This window comes from Eurosta solidaginis, chromosome 4 (assembly GCF_040869045.1).
Source record: "Eurosta solidaginis isolate ZX-2024a chromosome 4, ASM4086904v1, whole genome shotgun sequence".
NCBI lineage: Eukaryota > Metazoa > Arthropoda > Insecta > Diptera > Tephritidae > Eurosta > Eurosta solidaginis.
In genome coordinates this window covers 220028879-220049596 of record NC_090322.1, presented here as the reverse complement: position 1 = coordinate 220049596, position 20718 = coordinate 220028879, and the positions used below count along the sequence as shown (strand labels likewise).

At 38.6% G+C, this 20718-nt stretch overlaps 1 protein-coding gene across 1 annotated transcript in view; it reads right to left on the bottom strand.

Moving 5' to 3' along the window:
• The window catches only part of CARPA (Carbonic anhydrase-related protein A), a 160719-nt gene extending 144900 nt beyond the window's left edge, over positions 1-15819 (bottom strand). Inside the window, exon 1 of the mRNA XM_067779682.1 lies at positions 15696-15819. Within this exon, the coding sequence (XP_067635783.1) occupies positions 15696-15819 (124 nt within the window). The remainder of the gene's footprint in view (positions 1-15695) is intronic.
• Between the last annotated feature and the right edge of the window lie 4899 nt (positions 15820-20718).

Genomic DNA, 20718 nt, shown 5'->3' with positions numbered 1-20718 from the left:
ATTGTCCTTATCATTACAATAACAAAAACATCATAATTTTACCAGCCGGCTATTTTGTGTTATTATAAAATCTCGAAATATGAAAATTCTGATTTGCATCTATTTACAATAAAACGTGCGATATAAATGTATGTATATGAGGGTATACGTTGGATGTATAAAGCTCGGCTTCGCCCGAATTTCGACTTCCTTAATTTTTTTCGATATAGTTGGTGGAAGTCAAAAAAGTCAAACAAATTATGGTCTAAAATATAAAAAAAAATTTAACTTTTCCGCTTTTTGCTGGGTTTTGAGTAATATTATATTTGCCTAATTTACATAGTGATATGCATACATGTAAATTGAAGAATGTATATACGTGTATATGTGTGCATGTTTACCTCCGATTCACTCAGGCTTTGTTAACGTTTACAAAGAGATAATAAAAGCGATTGTAGCACTGAGACTGAAGTCAATTGTTTATACAAATTTTTCAACAGATTTGTTGATTGTTGTAATTTTTTGTCAGCTCTTTTTCACTTCCCTTGTCTACATATTTATGCATTGCTTTTTATTTCTACTTTTAATGTTTCATTCATATTTTTTTGCTACTCCTGACGTGTGTTGTGTACATAAATAATAGGATGTTGTAGAAAAAGGGCAGATAAGCAATCATACTAATATCGATTATAAAAGCACTTAGTCTGGCAGAAAGTTTATCCTCAAAGAGCGCAGAATTGATAATTAAAGAAAAGCAAGTAAAATGGAGAAAAAGCGTAACTGATAAAGAAGTATTATGATTATTCTAAAAATGTTACTCATACGCCATGTCATCCCTCATACATTAGGTTAGGCCGAACTGGCCGGTCGGTGAGAGCTTCACATAGACTGAATGTGTCCATAGTGTTAACAAAAGTTTGTTCGGCGACCCCAACAAAAACCAGGACCTTCCAAAAAAAATTTCATAAATCAAAACTATAACAGAGAGCTGTAACATGTACTTTGTTAGATTAATATTGATCGGGCTACAATAGTGCAGACTCAAACAAATTCGGAAAACGTTCTCAATTTTTCGAATTTTGTTAAAAGTATTTTTGAGATCAGTTTGCCTAGTTTTAATTATAAAGCTGATATAAGTTTTTAATTGAATTACAGAAAATAAAAATAAAAAAAGAGGAATATACGAAGTTTGATAAGAATTGCCATTGATATTTTCGTTTTCACTGTGGTGTATCTATAAATTTTCCGTAAAGGCATCAACTTGAAATATTGTTTTTGTATAATAATACTTTCTTTGACCAACTTTCGACTTTTATATATCTATGTTTTCTTTCAATCAGTCCGTCTTCCTCGCTCCTTAGTTGCAATCGCTTTTCCAATGTCACACGGTAGTTAAGCTCAGAACATTATTTGGCGCTTAGCACTACTTATTATTCCATGTACCTCAACCTGAACCACGGCAACTGAAAGACACAAGATAGGTCGAGCTAGTATAAGTTTTGACTTACGAAGTACTGATAAAAACTCGGCCACAGGGAGTCCACTGCCCCATATAAGTGTATCTTCCTTGTCCTCCTACATATAAATTTCTGTTGGCTGACAGAAAATGTGCTCTATAAAATTTGCACTCGATGCAGTTGTCGGCAGACAATAGTCTATTCTGCCTTTTCTGAAGTCTAAATTGGTAAAATTATGAAATGCCCAAATTCAGAAAACCCATAGCCCATATCACGTATCACGTGATTAATGACCGGAATACAGCCGCCTTGTCCGCTACATTTATCAAATGTATGTTCAACAATACATTCGAGGTTGACAGCCAGTCTGCATGACTGAGCCTACGTAACCGCCTTGTTCAGGTCGAATAGCAAATCATGTCTCTGGGTATCTAGAAATATAACAGTGACCAGTATTTCTAGGTTATTTGCGTAGGCAACCACTCGACAGCCACTAGATTCTGGCTCTACCTGAATCTCGTTTAATACCAAAACCCAGCGCAAAATAGACAAAACATACCCTGCCCATGCCCCTTTACATCTTTCTTCCAACTGTAGCTCAACTGCTCTTAGTTGTGTTGCACAGTGTTCTTTTGATGGAATCACGTTTGTGGACACTATTAAAATCCCGCTCTATTCTTCATATCTAGATGAGAAAACGTCAGACGTAAATGCAAAAGCGCCATAAGAAAATGAGAACAGTCAATTGTTAATGCGAAAGCATCAGATAAAAAAATCTTCATTTATAATTGAGAACAGTTGTAAATGAGAATTGTGAGCCGAAAAAGGGGAAGCGTTACAGGGAAATGAGAAAAGTCAATTATAAAAGCTAAAGCATCACTACAACATGAGAATAGTCAATTGTAAATGGGAAAGCAACGAATGAAATTGCAAAAGCGCCATTTGTAATCGCAAATAGTCGGTTGTTAATGAGAAAGTGTCATTCGAAAATCAGAACCGTTCTAGAAGGAAAGTGTCAATTAAAAATGCGAAAACACGGTGTCCTTTTACAACGTTCCTGAAAAAATAGTGAAGTACCAAATTCCTTCGCCTCATTCACCAACTTTCCTAAATACTGCAATTGTTGTTCTACAACATTCCACGCGTTCGTCCGCAGGGTCGTAATATGTGAAAAGAATTTTCACTTCTACGCAAAACAGTCTTGATTTACATCACGCTATATAGATGCAGGCCTTCTACCAGGCTACATCTGTCAATAGCTTAATGCCACCGATGTACAATATTGCTGACATTTGCCATCTTAACGTCGTAAATAAGGTAGCCGAATACTTAGTTAGAGATAGTTCCAACTCACAAGAGGTGAAAAAATGTCTAAAGACTAGGATTTTATTACTAATTTCAGCCCAAAAGTCAAGACCTGTTTTCATTACCGTGCGGCCATTGGTGTGGGGAACAATGGCAGCTCCTTCTCTGTCTGCTAACTCCTAACAGTCCTACATGTGCATTAATGGCATTTAGCGTGGTTGCGGTGTTAAATTGCAGGTTTTCCGTGAAATAAAGCATCAGAACGGCCTCAAGTGTATTTACTGCTGATGAGGGGATGGATATCGGGCGATATGAGTATCTTTCAATTGCTGGTTTACAAGAATTTATTAGAGGCACAACCCTGGCCTTTTTAAATTTTTCAAGTGTGACAAAAGTAGACAAATACAAGATGAAAACAAACGGAAGGTGACTGAATCGCTCATTGCCAAGGCTGTTTTTTAGCATAGGGATGGCAACCCGACTGAAGCCTATAGCTTTTTATGGCGAGCGTTTATTCGCATGCAGCAGCGCTTCATCGGCTTTGTAAATATCGCTGCTTTGAGGGTCGCTAGGCAGATTCAATGACCTCGCGAAAAGCATGTTCCTCTTAACGGACATCAACCGGGATGGCGGAAACGGCAAGAATATTATTGGTATACAGAATACACAGTCATCACATTTTGCCTTTTTTGAATTCAATGATAGCACAAACGTATTGTGAGGAATACTAGCAACTCTAAGGGGTACTATCATCTCTAAGCCGATACTCAGCAGTGACTCGTATGCACATCAACAAATCAATCATTATGTCTACCCATATGTCCATACGAGCAGCGGAAAAGAGACGCACAAACACATGCATATATCCTATCTGGGATGCTCCCAAAAGTAGACAATTATCTTTGGAAGTGTCGTTCACATATACACGCGCATATGAGAAGCTATACACATGCATCTGTAGTTATAATTTTATAGCAGTAACTAAGTAAATTCTGAAAACGCCTAGAAGTATGCGAACGACAACTCACAGAGTACAAAAGGCAGCATCAGTAGAGGCACGACAATCAGTTTGATTAAGCACGCTATCTGTCGAGCAATAGAAGTGTTATTTTGAAAGTAGTCTAATAAAGACCATTTTGCATTATCGAATATTCGAGTTATATATTCAGCAGTTTAGTGATTCGAATGTTAGTAGAAGGTTGCAAACAAGGGGAATTGCAGTAAATTCGTTACAGTATTCTCTAATCGAAAGTTTAATCAGAGCTAAAGTGCAAACAAATATTTCTAAAACTTTGCATATAATCCAAGAATAGCCAATCCCATATGAAAAGATACGAAAAATGTGTTGCATACTATTTCGCACATCGAATAACAGAATAATGTCTTATGCAAAAACCACACATAACAAAACATAACATTAATTCCCGTGAGTACGTTGGTGAGAAGCAAGAATGCTGCAGTGCTTATCCTTTCACTTTTTCTTCTGCAAATTTGAAAAAAATTTTTTTTTCTTTTATATAACTGCTGAGTAGCACAATAAGCTGTGTTGGTGTAGACTTTCTTATTTTCCTACATACTTGCATATCTAAACAAATTTACTTATTTACATGCCTTGTAGAGAAAAAAATATTTGCTCAGCAAAAAGGCTCAGAGTTGGGCAAAAATGGCATGAATGATTACAAATTTTTATTGTTTAAGTATTAGCTGTGCTTTTTTTTACATGTATATACATATGCACTTAAACTTTATATGCACTGCTGAGTATGTATTTTTATATACACTTATGAAAGTGCTGCACAGAAAATTAATACTGCTTAATTTCAGTATGCATCTGAACTGAAATGTATCTCTCCATTATTATTAAAATCTACTTCTATGACCGAAGAAGTGTGAGCCCACTATGCATCGCAACCGATTCAGCTTTGGTATCTACACTATGAACAACCGAGGTACGTGTCTCCGCTGTTCAGAACAACCCTCTTTTTAGCGAGTTATTTACTACTGCCGCGAATCTTCAATAAATACCGCTACCTAAACATTACCTAAGTGATGATAAGCGTTTTTTTCCTGCTTTGTCTGAATTTAAGTTCACTGCGAAGCAAGTAAGGCATTTCTAACATTGTGCAACAATTTAAGGATTGGGAAGGAACTCTCCGAGCCATTCGAAACCAGACTTCCTTACTTACTTAATTGGCGCTTAACCGTATAAATGGTTATGGCCGTCCAACAAGGCGCGCCAGTCGCTCCTTCGCTCTGCCAACCGGCGCCAATTGGTCACACCAAGGGAGCTTAAATCGTTTTCCATCTGGTCCTTCCAACGGAGTAGGGCCGCCCTCTACCTCTGCTTCCATAGGCGGGTTCCGATAGAAACACTTTCTTGGCCGGAGAATCATCTTTCATTCGCATAACATGGCCTAGCCAGCGAAGCCGCTGCGTTTTAATTCGCTGGACTATGTTGATGTCTGCGTATAGCGTGTACAGCTCATCATTAAATCTTCTTCGGTACCCGCCATTTCGAAGAACTTTTCTCTCGAATACTCCCAAAGCCGCTTCATAAGCTGTTGTCATGATCCGTGCTTCTGCCCCATATAGCAGGACGGGTACGATAAGTGACTTGTAGAGTATGATTTTCGTTCGTCGAGGGAGAACTTTACTTTTCAATTGCCTACCTACTCCAAAGTAGCATTTATTGGCAAGATTGATTCTTCGCTGGATTTTAGTGCTGATATTGTTGCTAGTGTTGATGCTGGGTCCCAAATAAACGAAGTCTTTTACTTTTTCGAAATTATGGCTGCCAACGGTTGCGTGGGTGCCAAGGCGCGTATGCGCTGACTCTTTGCTGGATGACAGCAGGTACTTCGTTTTGTCCTCATTCACCATCAAACCCATCTTGACCGCTTCTTTTTCCAGTTTGGAGTAAGCAGAACTAACAGCGCGGGTGTTTAGGCCGATGATACCAATGTCATCAGCATAGGCCAGTAATTGCCCGCTTTTATAGAATATTGTTCCAGTGCGGTTAAGTTCTGCAGCTAGTATAATTGTCTCCAGCATCAAATAAAAGAAATCGCACGATAGGGGGTCACCCGGTCTGAAGACTCGCTTAGTTTCGAACGGCTCGGAGAGGTCCTTACTAATTCTGACTGAGCTGATGGTGTCGCTCAAAGTCATTTTGCGCAGCCGTATAAGTTTTGCGGGGACATAGCGGCATATAGGTGATGTGTGTCGATTCCCTTTTCACGGGGGTTTTCCAAGATTTAGCGCATTGTGAAAATCTGATCGATGGTAGATTTACCAGGTTTGAAGCCGCACTGATAAGGTCCAATTAGCCGGTTCACGAAGGGCTTCAATCTTTCGCACAATACACTTGAAAGGACCTTATATGCGATATTAAGACGGCTGATTCCACGATAGTTGGTGCATTTTGCAGTATCCCCTTCTTGTGGACTGGGCAAAGAACACTTAGATTCCAACCTTCGGGCATGGACTTGTCCGCCCATATTTTGCTAAGAAGCTGCTGCATGCGCCTTACCAACTCCTCGAAGCCGTACTTGAATAGCTCCGCAGGCAATCTATCAGCGCCCACGGCCTTGTTGTTTTTCAATCTAGTTATTGGTATTCTAAATTAGTCATAATCGGGGGGGGGGGGGGGCTGCATATATTCCATCATCATCGATTGCGGGATCGGGTTATACATCTCTGCGGGGTGAATTGCTGCCTCCATTTAGGAGAACAGAGAAGTGTTTTGTGGATATCAGTTACAAGGTCGCCGTTTTCGTTCCTACAGGGGTTTGCCCCGGTTTTAAAACCTTCCGTCTGTCGCCGTATGTTTTGGTAAAAATTTCGGGCGTTATTCCTGGTGGCTAGCAGCTCAAGCTACTCTCACTCACGTCTTTCTGCTTCTGCTTTTTTCTTCCTGAAAAGACGTCTTGCTTCCCTTTTCAACTCACGATAGCGATCACACACTCGTCTTGTCGCGCTCTCTGTTAACGTAGCCCTATAGGCAGCGTCTTTTCTTTCGGTTGCAATGCGGCATTCTTCATCGTACCAGTTGTCTTTTCGTGGCCGCCAGTAACCATTTTTTCCTCGGCGGCAGTACGAAGTGCTTTGGAGATATGCTCCCACTGCTCCTGTATTCCTTCAGTATGAGTTGTGTTCTCAGGTAGCAGGTGTGAGAGTCGAGTTGCGAAATCATTGGCAGTCTGCTGTGATTGAAACTTTTCGACGTCTAGCTTTCCTTGTGTTTTTTGTTCCTTGGTTTTAGCCGCGCTGAGGCGGGTGCGTATTTTGGCTGCAACGAGATCGTTCCGAGTCGATGTTAGGTCCACGGATCGTGCGCACATCTAAAACACTAGAGGCATGCCGGCCGTCTATCACAACGTGATCGATCTGACTGTGAGTATTTCGATCAGGAGACAGCCATGTAGCTTGATGTATCTTTTTATGCATGAACCTCGTGCTGGATATGACCATGTTTCGAGCACCGGCAAAGTCAATCAGCCTCAGTCCGTTAGGAGAAGTTACATTGTGTAGGCTGAATTTTCCGACTGTAGGGCCAAAAACACCTTCTTTGCCCACCCTCGCGTTAAATTCGCCAAGCACGACTTTTATATCATGACGGGGGTAGCGCTCGTATGTGCGTTCTTATTGTTCATGAAAAGTGTCTTTCACCTCATCGTCTTTCTCCTCTGTCGGCGCATGGGCGCAGAAGAATGATATATTAAAAAAATTTGCTTTTATTCGGATAGCGGCGAGATGCTCGTCCACAGGTGTGAACGCCAGAACTTGGCGACAAATTCGCGCTCCCACCACGAATCCGACGTCGAAACAGCGCTTATTCGTATGGCCACTTCAATAGATGTCACAATTTTTGATCTTATTTCTTCCTTGCTTCATCCAACGCATTTCTTGGATGGCGGTGATGTCAAATTTTGCTTTTACGAGGACATCAACCAGCCGGACATCTGCACCAATCACATCCAAGGAGCGGACGTTCCAGGTGCATGCCCTCAATTCATTGTCCTTCAAACGTTTGCCATGGACGTCATCAATAGAGAGTGTATTTATCCGAGGCTTGTTGTTATATTTCATTGGAGTATGGTTTTACGTGGCGGGTCCCAAGCCCAGCGCACAACCCGCTCAGCGGGGGTGAAAATATTACTTGCACGTTTATATAGCGAGCCGCTTGCTCCAAGACAGACGCCCGCTTGCAGCCGCACCTAGAGATGTACAGACGCTGCCGATGAGATCTCCCCCCGGCTAGCCCTTAAACCGATTATGTCATAGTGGCCTAGCCAGGTTGTCGCCTTCTCATATTAGCTACCCAGAGGATACTTGGCCGCAAGCGACCGGCAGTAGTGAGCTGCTTGAACCGCATGCAAAAGAATCGCCAGACTAGGCTTCAGAAAAGGTGATTATCTTTCATGCGATTTCTTTATCTAAATGCTGGAGAAGAAAATGTTATCTGCAAAATTAAGCTGTGATTGTACAATCTATTATAAGAAGACAGGGCGAAGTAATGCTTTCAACCAAGAAAGAATAGGAACATTCGCGCTTTGGCAGTCACATCACTGTCAACGGATAAAAATTCGAGACTTTAGTAGACTTTCGTCAATCTGCGCGCAAGCACAAGCAGCGAAAAAAGTATTCTAGGCAATTTAAAAGTAAAGTCCTCCCTCAACGAACAACACTCTACAAGTCGCTTATCATATTTGTATTAATGTATGCCTCAGAATCATGAATGTTGTCCAGAGAGGATGAGATGGTTTTGAAGGTTTTCAATTGCAACCACATTTAGAAGCAAGGGAAAAAAGCGACCTTTACTGATTTGGGACAGGCAAATGAAGGTAGCTTTGAGCTCCTTCGTTGACTAAAGTTGTCGTCAGTTATCGCGAAGTAGAGGTAGTTGACGCAACTTTTTACCGAACAACCAAAATGGCTTAGGTGGCTAAGTGCCAATTAATGGTGAACACTGCACAATTTTGCAGTGGTCCAGTCTGTTCGAAAACCTTGGACTTAAGTTTTTTACACAGTATGCCATATAGAACCATATAAGCAATATATGGCAGGTTGCTCCTCCATAATGAACATTGTTTGCTGGATGGCGTTGCTTATGGATTGGGCAGAGCACACTTAAACTTGAATATGGATACAAGTGCTCGTTCTACCATACTATTAGGGGATATAAGATTAAACTGGCCGATCCGTGAGCATTTCAAATAGACTGAATGATTTCGTAGTGTTAATACGTAACATTGCCATTCCCACTTCATAAAAGTCATGTGCCGGAAAGAGTTATCCATTATCAGCGATCAGGGTGAAGGATAGAAGGCGAGCCATTCCTGGCTGTTTAGCAATGGGGAAAAGGGTTACCTCCAAAACATACTTGCTCACACTCTGTACATCAGTTGCCAAGTCGCCCTTATCATTCCTGCAGAAATCTGCACTGATCTTGAAAACTTCCGCCACCCGTCCGATTTTTTCGTAAAAGTTTCGGTTATCATTCCTACCCTAGCGTCTGAATGAAACTCATTCCACTCACTTTGTTCTGTCTCCCACGTTTTCCTTCTAACTAGGCGTGTTTTTTTCGTCTTTGTGCCACGACAGCGCAATGCCGCGTAGGTATGCTGCGTAGCCATGTATGCAGTGTGGTTTTGAATAACTCGAAAAGGTACCTCCCAATCCTTCCAGAGTTAGTGGTATTTTTTAGATGCAGTAAAAACTTATAAAAGAGCGTCTAGCTAAAGATGGTTTTAGAATGGTCTAATATAAAGGGTGGCCTTGGGCTCTACCCAAAATCTATTAATACTTTTGCTGAAACATACTTGATTGACAGTTTTTCAAAATATGACCTTAGTCAAGCCAACAGTTTTTGCAATAATTTTCATAGAATTTTGGACCTTATCTTTTTAAGCGATATAAATTATTCTATCCAGGAGTGCCTCCACCTTTTTTCTACTCCAGGTTTGCATCATGTACCGCTCGTTATTCATTTGGAGTTTTATGAGTTTAATATTTATTGTGGGAACTCTTTTTCAAACTTTTGCTTTAAAAATTACGATGTCGATGTTGTCAATATGGCAATTGATTCTATAGACTGGGATATGCTATTTACTTGTGTTGAAGTCTCAGGTTGTTGTGACATATTTAAGAATAATTTAAGCACTATCTGTAATGACAACATCCCGAGTGCCAAAAAAAGGGCTTATAAAATTTATTGGTTTACTAAGGAGTTGACACAACTTAAGAATTTAAGGAACAATTTTTATAAAAAATTTAAAAAATCAAACTTGCTTTCTCATAAAGAAAAGTATTTGCAGTACTGCAAGGATTGAAGAAGAAATATGTGCGTAGCTTTGAGGCAGATATAAAATTGAATCCCAAAGCTTTCTGGCGTTATGTTAAATCTATAAAATCCTGTTCAAGTATTCCCTCCGTTGTGTTCTTCAATGATAAGCAAGCAGACCCTTCATCAGATGCTGCGAATCTTTCGCTGATCTTTTTAGTTCAAATTTTGACCCAGACTCGGGCGTGAGTAATAATTGGCTTCCTCCTGCTGATTCTATGTTAAATTTTGGTGGTCTCGGGCTCACTTTAGACGATGTTGAAAAGGGGTATTCAACAAGTAAAATTGTCATCACAGACTGATGTTGATGGCTTGTCGTCTCTCCTTTTCAAAAACAGTTCTGCTATCGCCTACCCTCTATGGCTACTTTTTAATAAAGCCCTCGCGCAAGGAGAGTTCTTTGATGCATGGAAAATTACGTTTATCATTCCCATTTTCAAAACTGGCAATAAAAACAATGTTGTTAATTACAGACCGATCTCTAAATTATCTACTGTCTCAAAAATTTTCGAATGTATTGTAAAAGACAACATTATTTTCTCAATAAATCGTCTATTCTCTGTAGACCAGCATGGTTTCATGTCGCAAAGATCAACCACGTCTAACTTGGCAGTGTTTTCGGAATACTGCACCGACGCTTTTGCTATTCGAGCCCAAGTAGATACCGTGTATACCGACTTTTGAAAAGCCTTCGATAAAGTTAATCACGGTATTCTACTATCGAAATTACATTTTTTTTGGTTTTCATACTGTTTTTTTTTTTTTTTGAAATGGATTAAATCATACCTCTCCAAGCGTAGTTGTACCGTGGTAGTTGATGGTGTGACCTCATATCCCTTCATAGCTTCTTCAGGCGTTCCTCAAGGAATCATACTGGGCCCTATTTTTTTCTGATTTTCATTAGTGATATTGCCAGCTGTTTTGAATCTTCGCAATTCCTGCTATACGCAGATGATATGAAGATTTTCAACAAAATTATTTGCTCCTCCAATTCAAATAAACTTCAGAAGGACCTAGATAATGTAGTTAATTGGTGCAAAAATAATAAAATTGCGTTAAATATTAAAAAATGCTGTCATGTCTCTTATTATAAATCCCGTTTACTCCTTCCTACCATATTGGGGCACGCAACTACGCACTGTGTCCGAGGTCACTGATCTTGGGGTGGTCTTTGATTCCAAGTTTTCTTTTCATGGTCATTTAAATTATACAATAGCTAAGGCTTACTCGATGTTGGCTTTTGCTCGACGATTCAGTTCTGATTTCACTGACCCATATAGTTTAAAATCACTATATACTACTTTCGTACGGTCGAGATTGGAATATGCCGTTTTTGTATGGCGGCCATTTTATGCTTGTCATATTTATCGTCTTGAAAGAATTCAAAAAGTATTTATTAAGTACGCTCTACGTCGCCTTCATTTTGATCTTCCTTTTCCTATGAATACAGATGTTTGCTTATCAATCTTAAGACTTTGAACTGCAGGAGCAATTTTCTCTCTTTAATATTTGTTTTTAATTTAATCCGTGGGGCTGTTGATTGTCCCCGCCCTTTTATAACGCATTTTCCTTGCTATTCCACATATATGCCTAAGAAATATGCGTATTTTTTTGTGGGATTGGCAAGAACTAATTATGCTGCAAATGCTCGTCTTTCTAGAGCTCTTAAAGAGTTATACTTGCTCTCAAATTCGTCAATTTTGGATTTTTCCTTCTCTGAAAATACTTTTAAATTGCTACTTAACCAAATGTTAAATCAGTGCGTAAGTTTTTATACTCAGTTGAGCAGAGCTCACAGAGTATATTAAGTTTGATTGGATAACGGTTGGTTGTACATATATAAAGGAATCGAGATAGATATAGACTTCCATATATCAAAATAATCAGGATCGAAAAAAAATTTGATTGAGCCCTGTCCGTCCGTCCGTCCGTCCGTCCGTCCGACCGTCCGTCCGTTAACACGATAACTTGAGTAAATTTTGAGGTATCTTGATGAAATTTGGTATGTAGATTCCTGGGCACTCATCTCAGATCGCTATTTAAAATGAACGATATCGGACTATAACCACGCCCACTTTTTCGATATCGAAAATTTCGAAAAACCGAAAAAATGCGATAATTCATTGCCGAAGGCGGTTAAAGCGATGAAACTTGGTAGATAGGTTGACGTTATGACGCAGAATAGAAAATTAGTAAGATTTTTGACAATGGGCGTGGCACCGCCCACTTTTACAAGAAGGTAATTTAAAAGTTTTGCAAGCTGTAGTTTGGCAGTCGTTGAAGATATCATGATGAAATTTGGCAGGAACGCTACTACTATTACTATATATGTGCTAAATAAAAATTAGCAAAATTGGATGAAGAACACGCCCACTTTTTAAAAAAAATTTTTTTAAATTCAAATTTTAACAAAAAATTTAATATCTTTACTGTATATAAGTAAATTAAGTCAAAATTCAACTCCTGTAATGATATAACGCAACAAAATACAAAAATAAAAGAAAATTTCAAAATGGGCGTGGCTCCGCCCATTTTCATTTAGTTTGTCTAGAATACTTTTAATGCCATAAGTCGAACAAAAATTTACCAATCCTTCACAAATTTGGTAGGGATATAGATTCTATGACGGTAACTGTTCTCTATGAAAATGGGCGAAATCGGTTGGAGCCACGCCCAGTTTTTATACACAGTCCACCGTCTGTCCTTCCGCTCGGCCTTTAACACAATAACTTGAGCAAAAACCGATATATCTTTACTAAACTTAGCCCACCTACTTATCTAAACCCACTTTATCTTGGTATAAAAAATGGCCGAAATCCGACCATAACCACGCCCACTTTATCGATATCGAAAATTACGAAAAATGAAAAAAATGCCATAATTCTATACCAAATACGAAAAAAGGGATGAAACATGTTAACTGGATTGATTTATTGACGCAAAATATAACTTTGGAAAAAACTTTGTAAAATGGGTGTGACACCTACCATATTAAGTAGAAGAAAAAGAAAAAGTTCTACAAGGCGAAATCAACAGCCCTTGGAATCTTGGCAGGAATACTGTTAGTGGTATTGCATATATAAAAAAATTAGCAGTACCCGACAGATGATTTTCTGGATCACCTGGTCCACATTTTGGTCGATATCGCGAGAACGCCTTCACATATACATCTAAGGGCCACTCGCTTTTAAAACCCTCATTAATACCTTTAATTTGATATCCATATCGTACAAACGCATTCTAGAGTCACCCCTGGCCCACCCTAATGGCGATATCTCGAAAAGGCGTCCACCTATAGACCTAATGCCCACTCCCTCTTAAAATGCTCAGTAACACCTTTCGTTTAATACCCATATCGTACAAACATTCTAGAGTCACCTCTGGCCCACCCTAATGGCGATATCTCGAAAAGGCGTCCACCTATAGACCTAATGTCCACTCCCTCTCAAAATGCTCAGTAACACCTTTCGTTTAATACCCATATCGTACAAACATTCTAGAGTCACCCGTGGCCCACCCTATTGGCGATATCTCGAAAAAGCGTCCACCTATAGACCTAATGCCCACTCCCTCTTAAAATGCTCAGTAACACCTTTCATTTGATACCCATATCGTACAAACATTCTAGAGTCACCCTTGGTCCACCTTTATGGCGATATCTCGAAAAGGCGTCCACCTATAGAACTAAGGATTACTCCCTTTTAAAATACTCATTACCATCTTTCATTTGATACCCATATCATACAAACACATTCTAGAGTCACCCCTGGCCCACCCTAATGGCGACATTTCGAAAAGGCGTCCACCTATAGACCTATTGCCCACTCCCTCTTAAAATGCTCAGTAACACTTTTCGTTTGATACCCATATCGTACAAACATTCTAGAGTCACCCTTGGTCCACCTTTATGGCGATATCCCGAAAAGGCGTCCACCTATAGAACTAAGGATTACTCCCTTTTAAAATACTCATTACCACCTTTCATTTGATATCCATATCGTACAAACACATTCTAGAGTCACCCTGGCCCACCCTAATGGCGATATCTTGAAAAGGCGTCCACCTATAGACCTAATGCCCACTCCCTCTTAAAATGCTCAGTAACACCTTTCGTTTGATATCCATATCGTACAAACATTCTAGAGTCACCCTTGGTCCACCTTTATGGCCATATCTCGAAAAGGCGTCCACATATAGAACTAAGGATTACTCCCTTTTAAAATACTCATTACCACCTTTCATTTGATACCCATATCGTACAAACACATTCTAGAGTCACCCCTGGCCCACCCTAATGGCGATATCTCGAAAAGGCGTCCACCTATAGACCTAATGCCCACTCCCTCTTAAAATGCTCAGTAACACCTTTCGTTTGATACCCATATCGTACAAACATTCTAGAGTCACCCTTGGTCCACCTTTATGGCGATATCTCGAAAAGGCGTCCACCTATAGAACTAAGGATTACTCCCTTTTAAAATACTCATTACCATCTTTCATTTGATACCCATATCATACAAACACATTCTAGAGTCACCCCTGGCCCACCCTAATGGCGACATTTCGAAAAGGCGTCCGCCTATAGACCTATTGCCCACTCTCTCTTAAAATGCTCAGTAACACTTTTCGTTTGATACCCATATCGTAAAAACATTCTAGAGTCACCCCTGGCCCACCCTAATGGCGATATCTCGAAAAGGCGTCCACCTATAGACCTAATGCCCACTCCCTCCTAAAATGCTCAGTAACACCTTTCATTTGATTCCCATATCGTACAAACACATTCTAGAGACACCCCAGGTCCACCTTTATGGCAACATCTCGAAACGGCGTCCACCTATCGAACTAAGGATCACTCCTTTTCAAAATACTCATTAACGGCTTTCATTTGATACCCATATCGTACAAACATATTCTAGAGTCACCCCTGGTCCACCTTTATTGCGATTTCTCGAAAAGGCGTTCACCTATAGAACTAAAGCCCATTCCCTTTTAAAATACTCATTACCATCTTTCATTTGATACCCATATCGTACAAACACATTCTAGAGTCACCCCTGGCCCACCCTAATGGCGACATCTCGAAACGGCGTCCACCTATCGAACTAAGGATCACTCCTTTTCAAAATACTCATTAACGGCTTTCATTTGATACCCATATCGTACAAACATATTCTAGAGTCACCCCTGGTCCACCTTTATGGCGATATCCCTAAATGGCGTCCATCCATAGAACTATGGCCTACTCTCTCTTAAAATACTCTTTAGTACCTTCCATTTGATACACATGTCATACAACCACATTCCAGGGTTACCCTAGGTTCATTTTCCTACATGGTGATTTTCCTTATTTTGTTTCCATAGCTCTCAACTGAGTATGTAATGTTCGGTTACACCCGAACTTAGCCTTCCTTACTTGTTATATATGTCATTAGTATGTAAGAAATGTAACAATTTCAAAATGAGTAAATAAATAAATAAATAAATAAATAAATATGCATATAATTTAATCCTAGTTGAGCATGAGAATCGATTTTCCCTACAGGGTATTTTCAAGTATGTATGTATGTGTACTATTCATATGAGCACGTGGTTGAATGCATTTCACTTACCGGATGTACAAAGCAAAACAATTGCCGAATAAGCGATAAATCTAGAAGAGTACGATGACGATGACGTTGGCGTTTTTAATGTGAACGTTGACGCTGAAGCTGAAGCTGACGCTGATAACGGCATGCTGTTGCTTTGGTTGAAAACTTTTGCAACTCTTCGTTGATCTTAAGCATAAGCTAAGTATAGCGATATCACTGCTGGTTATATGGTCGTTGTCTAGTGTAAAACTTGATATTAGATTTGAATAATACTTAGTTGGTTTTTCAGCAATGACAGGTGCATGCCATGTGCTAGCGTCTAGAGAGTTGATACACAAATATAAGCGACTATGCAGTAAGTTGAAGATAACGCAGATAGATAATTGTTTATTTGTATATAAAGTTATATTTTGTTCACTTTCGTTGCAAGTTGAGTAGAATATTTGTTGCTTTTGTTGTTTTATCGGTGGTATTGTAGCTATGCGCAACACGCACTACTGCTTTTGCATCTACAACTGCACGTGTTGGCAGTGACAGTGACAATCAGAAACCGCAGCGTGTGAAATTTTATTTGCTTAGCACACACACATGCACAAATGCACGCATACATTCGCACTTTTACACTCTTGGTTGCTGCAGACAGACATTGCTGGTTGAAAACAGCTAAAAGCAGTCAAGTTTACTTGTTGGATGTTAAAAGCTGTCAGTCTATTTGTTATACGCTTGTATGTGTATGTTTATGTTGAATGTGCGATTACAACTACAAACAATAACATATGTAAGTGAGTGCGTTTATATTCAAATGAATGCATAACACTCGATTTATTTCATAACCATTTTTTCATACTGCCATTGCATGCAAAATAGAAAAAAACTATTAATTTTGTAGCACAGTAAAATGGTATCACTTTTCACTTATTATTCGGTACTCAATGCTGTTTAATTTTATTGTCTTGACACTTTCTATAAATATATATTGTTAACACTTAGTAAACTAGTAGGTTTTAGAAGAGGTGTCTACACTTTTGAGTATCTTGTCATATATGTTTTAGAAGTTAGTTTTCTTTAGTTGAAATTAATAAATTTGTGTTTAAAACATCCAATTTCATAGCACAACATAATATTTTTTTGAACGAAATGATTCCAAACTAGAAAAAATAATCTGCAGCCATATTGATTTAGAAACGCCAAACGCTAAGAATTATTCTAATCGATATTTATACTAGCCTGAAAATTTACTTTTCTCTGTATTCAACGCATTCTTCAATCTCTACGCCTTTACCCTTTCAATCATTTTTATACTCAGTTGAACAGAGCTCACAGAGTATATTAAGTTTGATTGGATAACGGTTGGTTGTACATATGTAAAGGAATCGAGATAGATATAGACTTCCATATATCACAATCTTCAGGATCGAAAAAAAATTTGATTGAGCCATGTCCGTCCGTCCGTCCGTCCGTTAACATGATAACTTGAGCAAATTTTGAGGTATCTTGATGAAATTTCGCATGTATGTTCCTGAGCACTCATCTCAGACCGCTATTTAAAATGAACGATTTCGGACTATAACCACGCCCACTTTTTCGATATCGAATATTTCGAAAAACCGAAAAAGTGCGATAGTTCGTTACCAAAGACAGATAAAGCGATGAAGCTTGGTAGGTGAGTTGAACTTATGACGCAGAATAGAAAATTCGTAAAATTTTGGACAATGGGCGTGGCACCGCCCACTTCTAAAAGAAGGTAATTTAGAAATTTTGCAAGCTGTAATTTGGCAGTCGTTGAAGATATCATGATGAAATTTGGCAGGAACGTTACTCCTGTTACCGTATGTATGCTTAATAAAAATTAGCAAAATCGGAGAAGGTGCACGCCCACTTTTAAAAAAAAATTTTTTAAAGTAAATTTTAAAAAAGATTTAATACCTTTAGAGTATATAAGTAAATTATATCAACATTCAACTCCAGTAATGATATGGTGCAACAAAATACAAAAATAAAAGAAAATTTCAAAATGGGCGTGGCTCCGCCCTTTTTCATTTAATTTGTCTAGGATAATTTTAATGCCATAAGTCGAACAAAAATTTACCAATCCTTTTGAAATTTGGTAGGGTCATCGATTTTATGACGCTAACTGTTTTCTGTGAAAATGGGCGAAATCGGTTGAAGCCACGCACAGTTTTTATACACAGTCGTCCGTCTGCCCTTTAACACGATAACTTGAGCAAACATCGACCTGTCTTTACTGAACTTAGTTCACGTACTTATCTGAACTCACTTTATCTTGGTATACAAAATGAACGAAATCCGACTATGACCACGCCCACTTTTTCGATATCGAAAATTACGAAAATGCCATAATTCTATACCAATACGAAAAAAGGGATGAAACATGGTAATTGGATTGGTTTATTGACGCGAAATATAACTTTAGAAAAAACTTTGTAAAATGGTTGTGACAATTTGATACCCATATCGTGCAAACAAATTCTAGACTCAACCCTGATCCACCTTTATGGCGATATCCCTAAATGGCGTTCACCTATAGAACTATGGCCCACTCCCTCATAAAATACTCTTTGGGGCCTTTCATTTGATAGACATGTCTACAAACACGTTCCATGGTTACCCTAGGTTAATTTTCCTACATGGTGATTTTTCCTTATTTTGTTTCCAAAGCTCTCAACTGAGTATGTAATGTTCGGTTACACCCGAACTTAACCATCTTTACTTGTTAATTTTATTTTCATCTCCGGCTCGAATTTCTTTACCCTTAACTTTTTCCCTCTCAGTCAAATATTATTTATCTGAACAAAATATACTGGGAGCTATAGCAACTAATAATCCTTTTTTTCTGACGATCTAACGACACTCTTTTATGCAAAATTACATAAACCCATGACTCGTCTATAAATTAGCGGGACCGGACCTACATACATGTTTTACGAAGACTGCGGACAGCATCTGCACGGCAGATGAACTTTCACTGAAAATCTTTTCATGGCAAAAATATACTCGGAGTGCTTACCAAATCACTGCCGAGGGTCGAACGCGATAAGAAAACTTTTTTCTAATTAAAAAACTTATTTCTAAATTTAAGTATTGTTTTGCTGGACTGCACCAGATTGCAATGTACACAGTACTGTGTTGTTTCGTTTTAATGATTCAGGTTGAAGAACCCATGTATCCAATCCATCCTTAAACGATATCGTATCTGATTCTTTGGGGAAGAAATAATGCCGGCATAATACACAATAAATTAGCTTGTATCTCTTAGATTAGATAGGCGAGTATTGCATTGCGTATAGTGGCAAAAGTACATTAAAGACTGATACAGCTATACAAGTCATTGTAGTGCGAGCACCAGATAGGCAGAGGATTCTTTTTAGCAAAGTTTCGATGACAAAGGGGTAAATAAAAAGGAACGTAGTGTCCGGAAACCCTAGGAAAAACCGCAAAAAACAATCGGCTGAAAAGGTCAGCAGAATCATTTCTCCAATAGTGAGATTATGTAAGAACAATACATAATAATATTCAACGGTAAGAGTCGGCAAGCTAAAAAAGAAGTCTACTTCTGTATGGAGAAAGGTGGAGACTTGAGTCCCAATAAAGGCCACGTAATACGAATATCAAAAACTGCTTTAGAACTGACTCAAAACACTTTATAGGATTTTGAGAAACAGGGCACCAAACGTATGAGCAATACTCGAGAATTGGTCGGACCAGCGATGTGTAAAGAATCGTAGTGTGGTACGGATCATCGAACTTTTTAGCCCAACTTTTAACAAATGGAAGTACACCCAACGCTTTGTTAGCAATAGATGAAATATGCATGTTATAACTCAGTTTCGAATCAAAAAGGACACCTAGATCATTTGCAATAGATATACGCTCCAAAGGGGTACTGTGAAATGTCATATGCGTACATTTAGATCAATTTAAAGCTAGTAAATTTGTTGTGCACCAACATTGGAACTAGTGCAAATCGGCCTGAAGAAGATCCAAGGAACTCAAATCGGTGGGACAGTGCGTGTAGCGGAGTTTTACATCAACCGCATACATTATAGTATGGGTATGTAATATTATCTGTGGCAAGTCATTTATGAATAGGGTAAAGATCAAAAGGCCTAGATAACTTCCCTCAAGTACACCGGAGGAAACTCCGAACGATTCAAAGAGGTTGCACTTGAAACACGCAAGCACTTTAAGTGTGAAAAGGCCAAGTAAATTTTTGGCAATATGTTGCATCAACTAATAATTTCCTGTATAAAAGTTGTGAAGGGAGTAATGGTGGAAATTCCAACCATTAATATTAAACTTTACTTATTTTATTAGAACTCATATCTCCTCAGATACCAAACTCTTCAAGATTCTGCACACGTGACCAGGGGACACTTTGCGACCAGATTATCCTTCAAATTCAAATTAAAAGCAAATTTGACAAGTTAAACTTCTCATACGCTTGACCATAAAAATGCATCTATGCTACGTCATCTTTCAAAAAATACCACATTTCCTTTATTGCAAAATTGCTGTTGTAAAGTGAAATGAAAATTTATTAAATTTGTTTGCAACAATTTATTTTTGTGTTCTGAGCATAAGGCCGTAAGCAAAATTGCTGATCAATTAGAAAAAAAATCTTTCAGCCAAGTAAAAAAATAAAATAGGCCAAGAAACGTCGTATTTAAGTTTTATTGAGTTCGCAAATCATTTTTTAGCCTACCCTGGCTTTTGAAACTGAAATACGCTAAAGTAAATGAAATATAAATGGAAATGAAGAACTACTAGAGAATTTTGTGCTCTTTTATTTTAAAATTTTTGGAATCTTGGCGTGGTTTAACTACAGTTTTTTACGATGTTTTTTCAAGATAATTTTTTTTTCACGATAATTTGTTTCCAAAAGTGGATTAGCGAAAAAAGGACTGTCCTGTGCTAACCTTGGGCAAACGAACCGCATGTTTAGTTTTTATTAAAAACAATTGCATTTTAGGCTTGGCAGTCGGTACACTGAAAGAAATGGTGCTGGTAAAATCTACAAATCTGT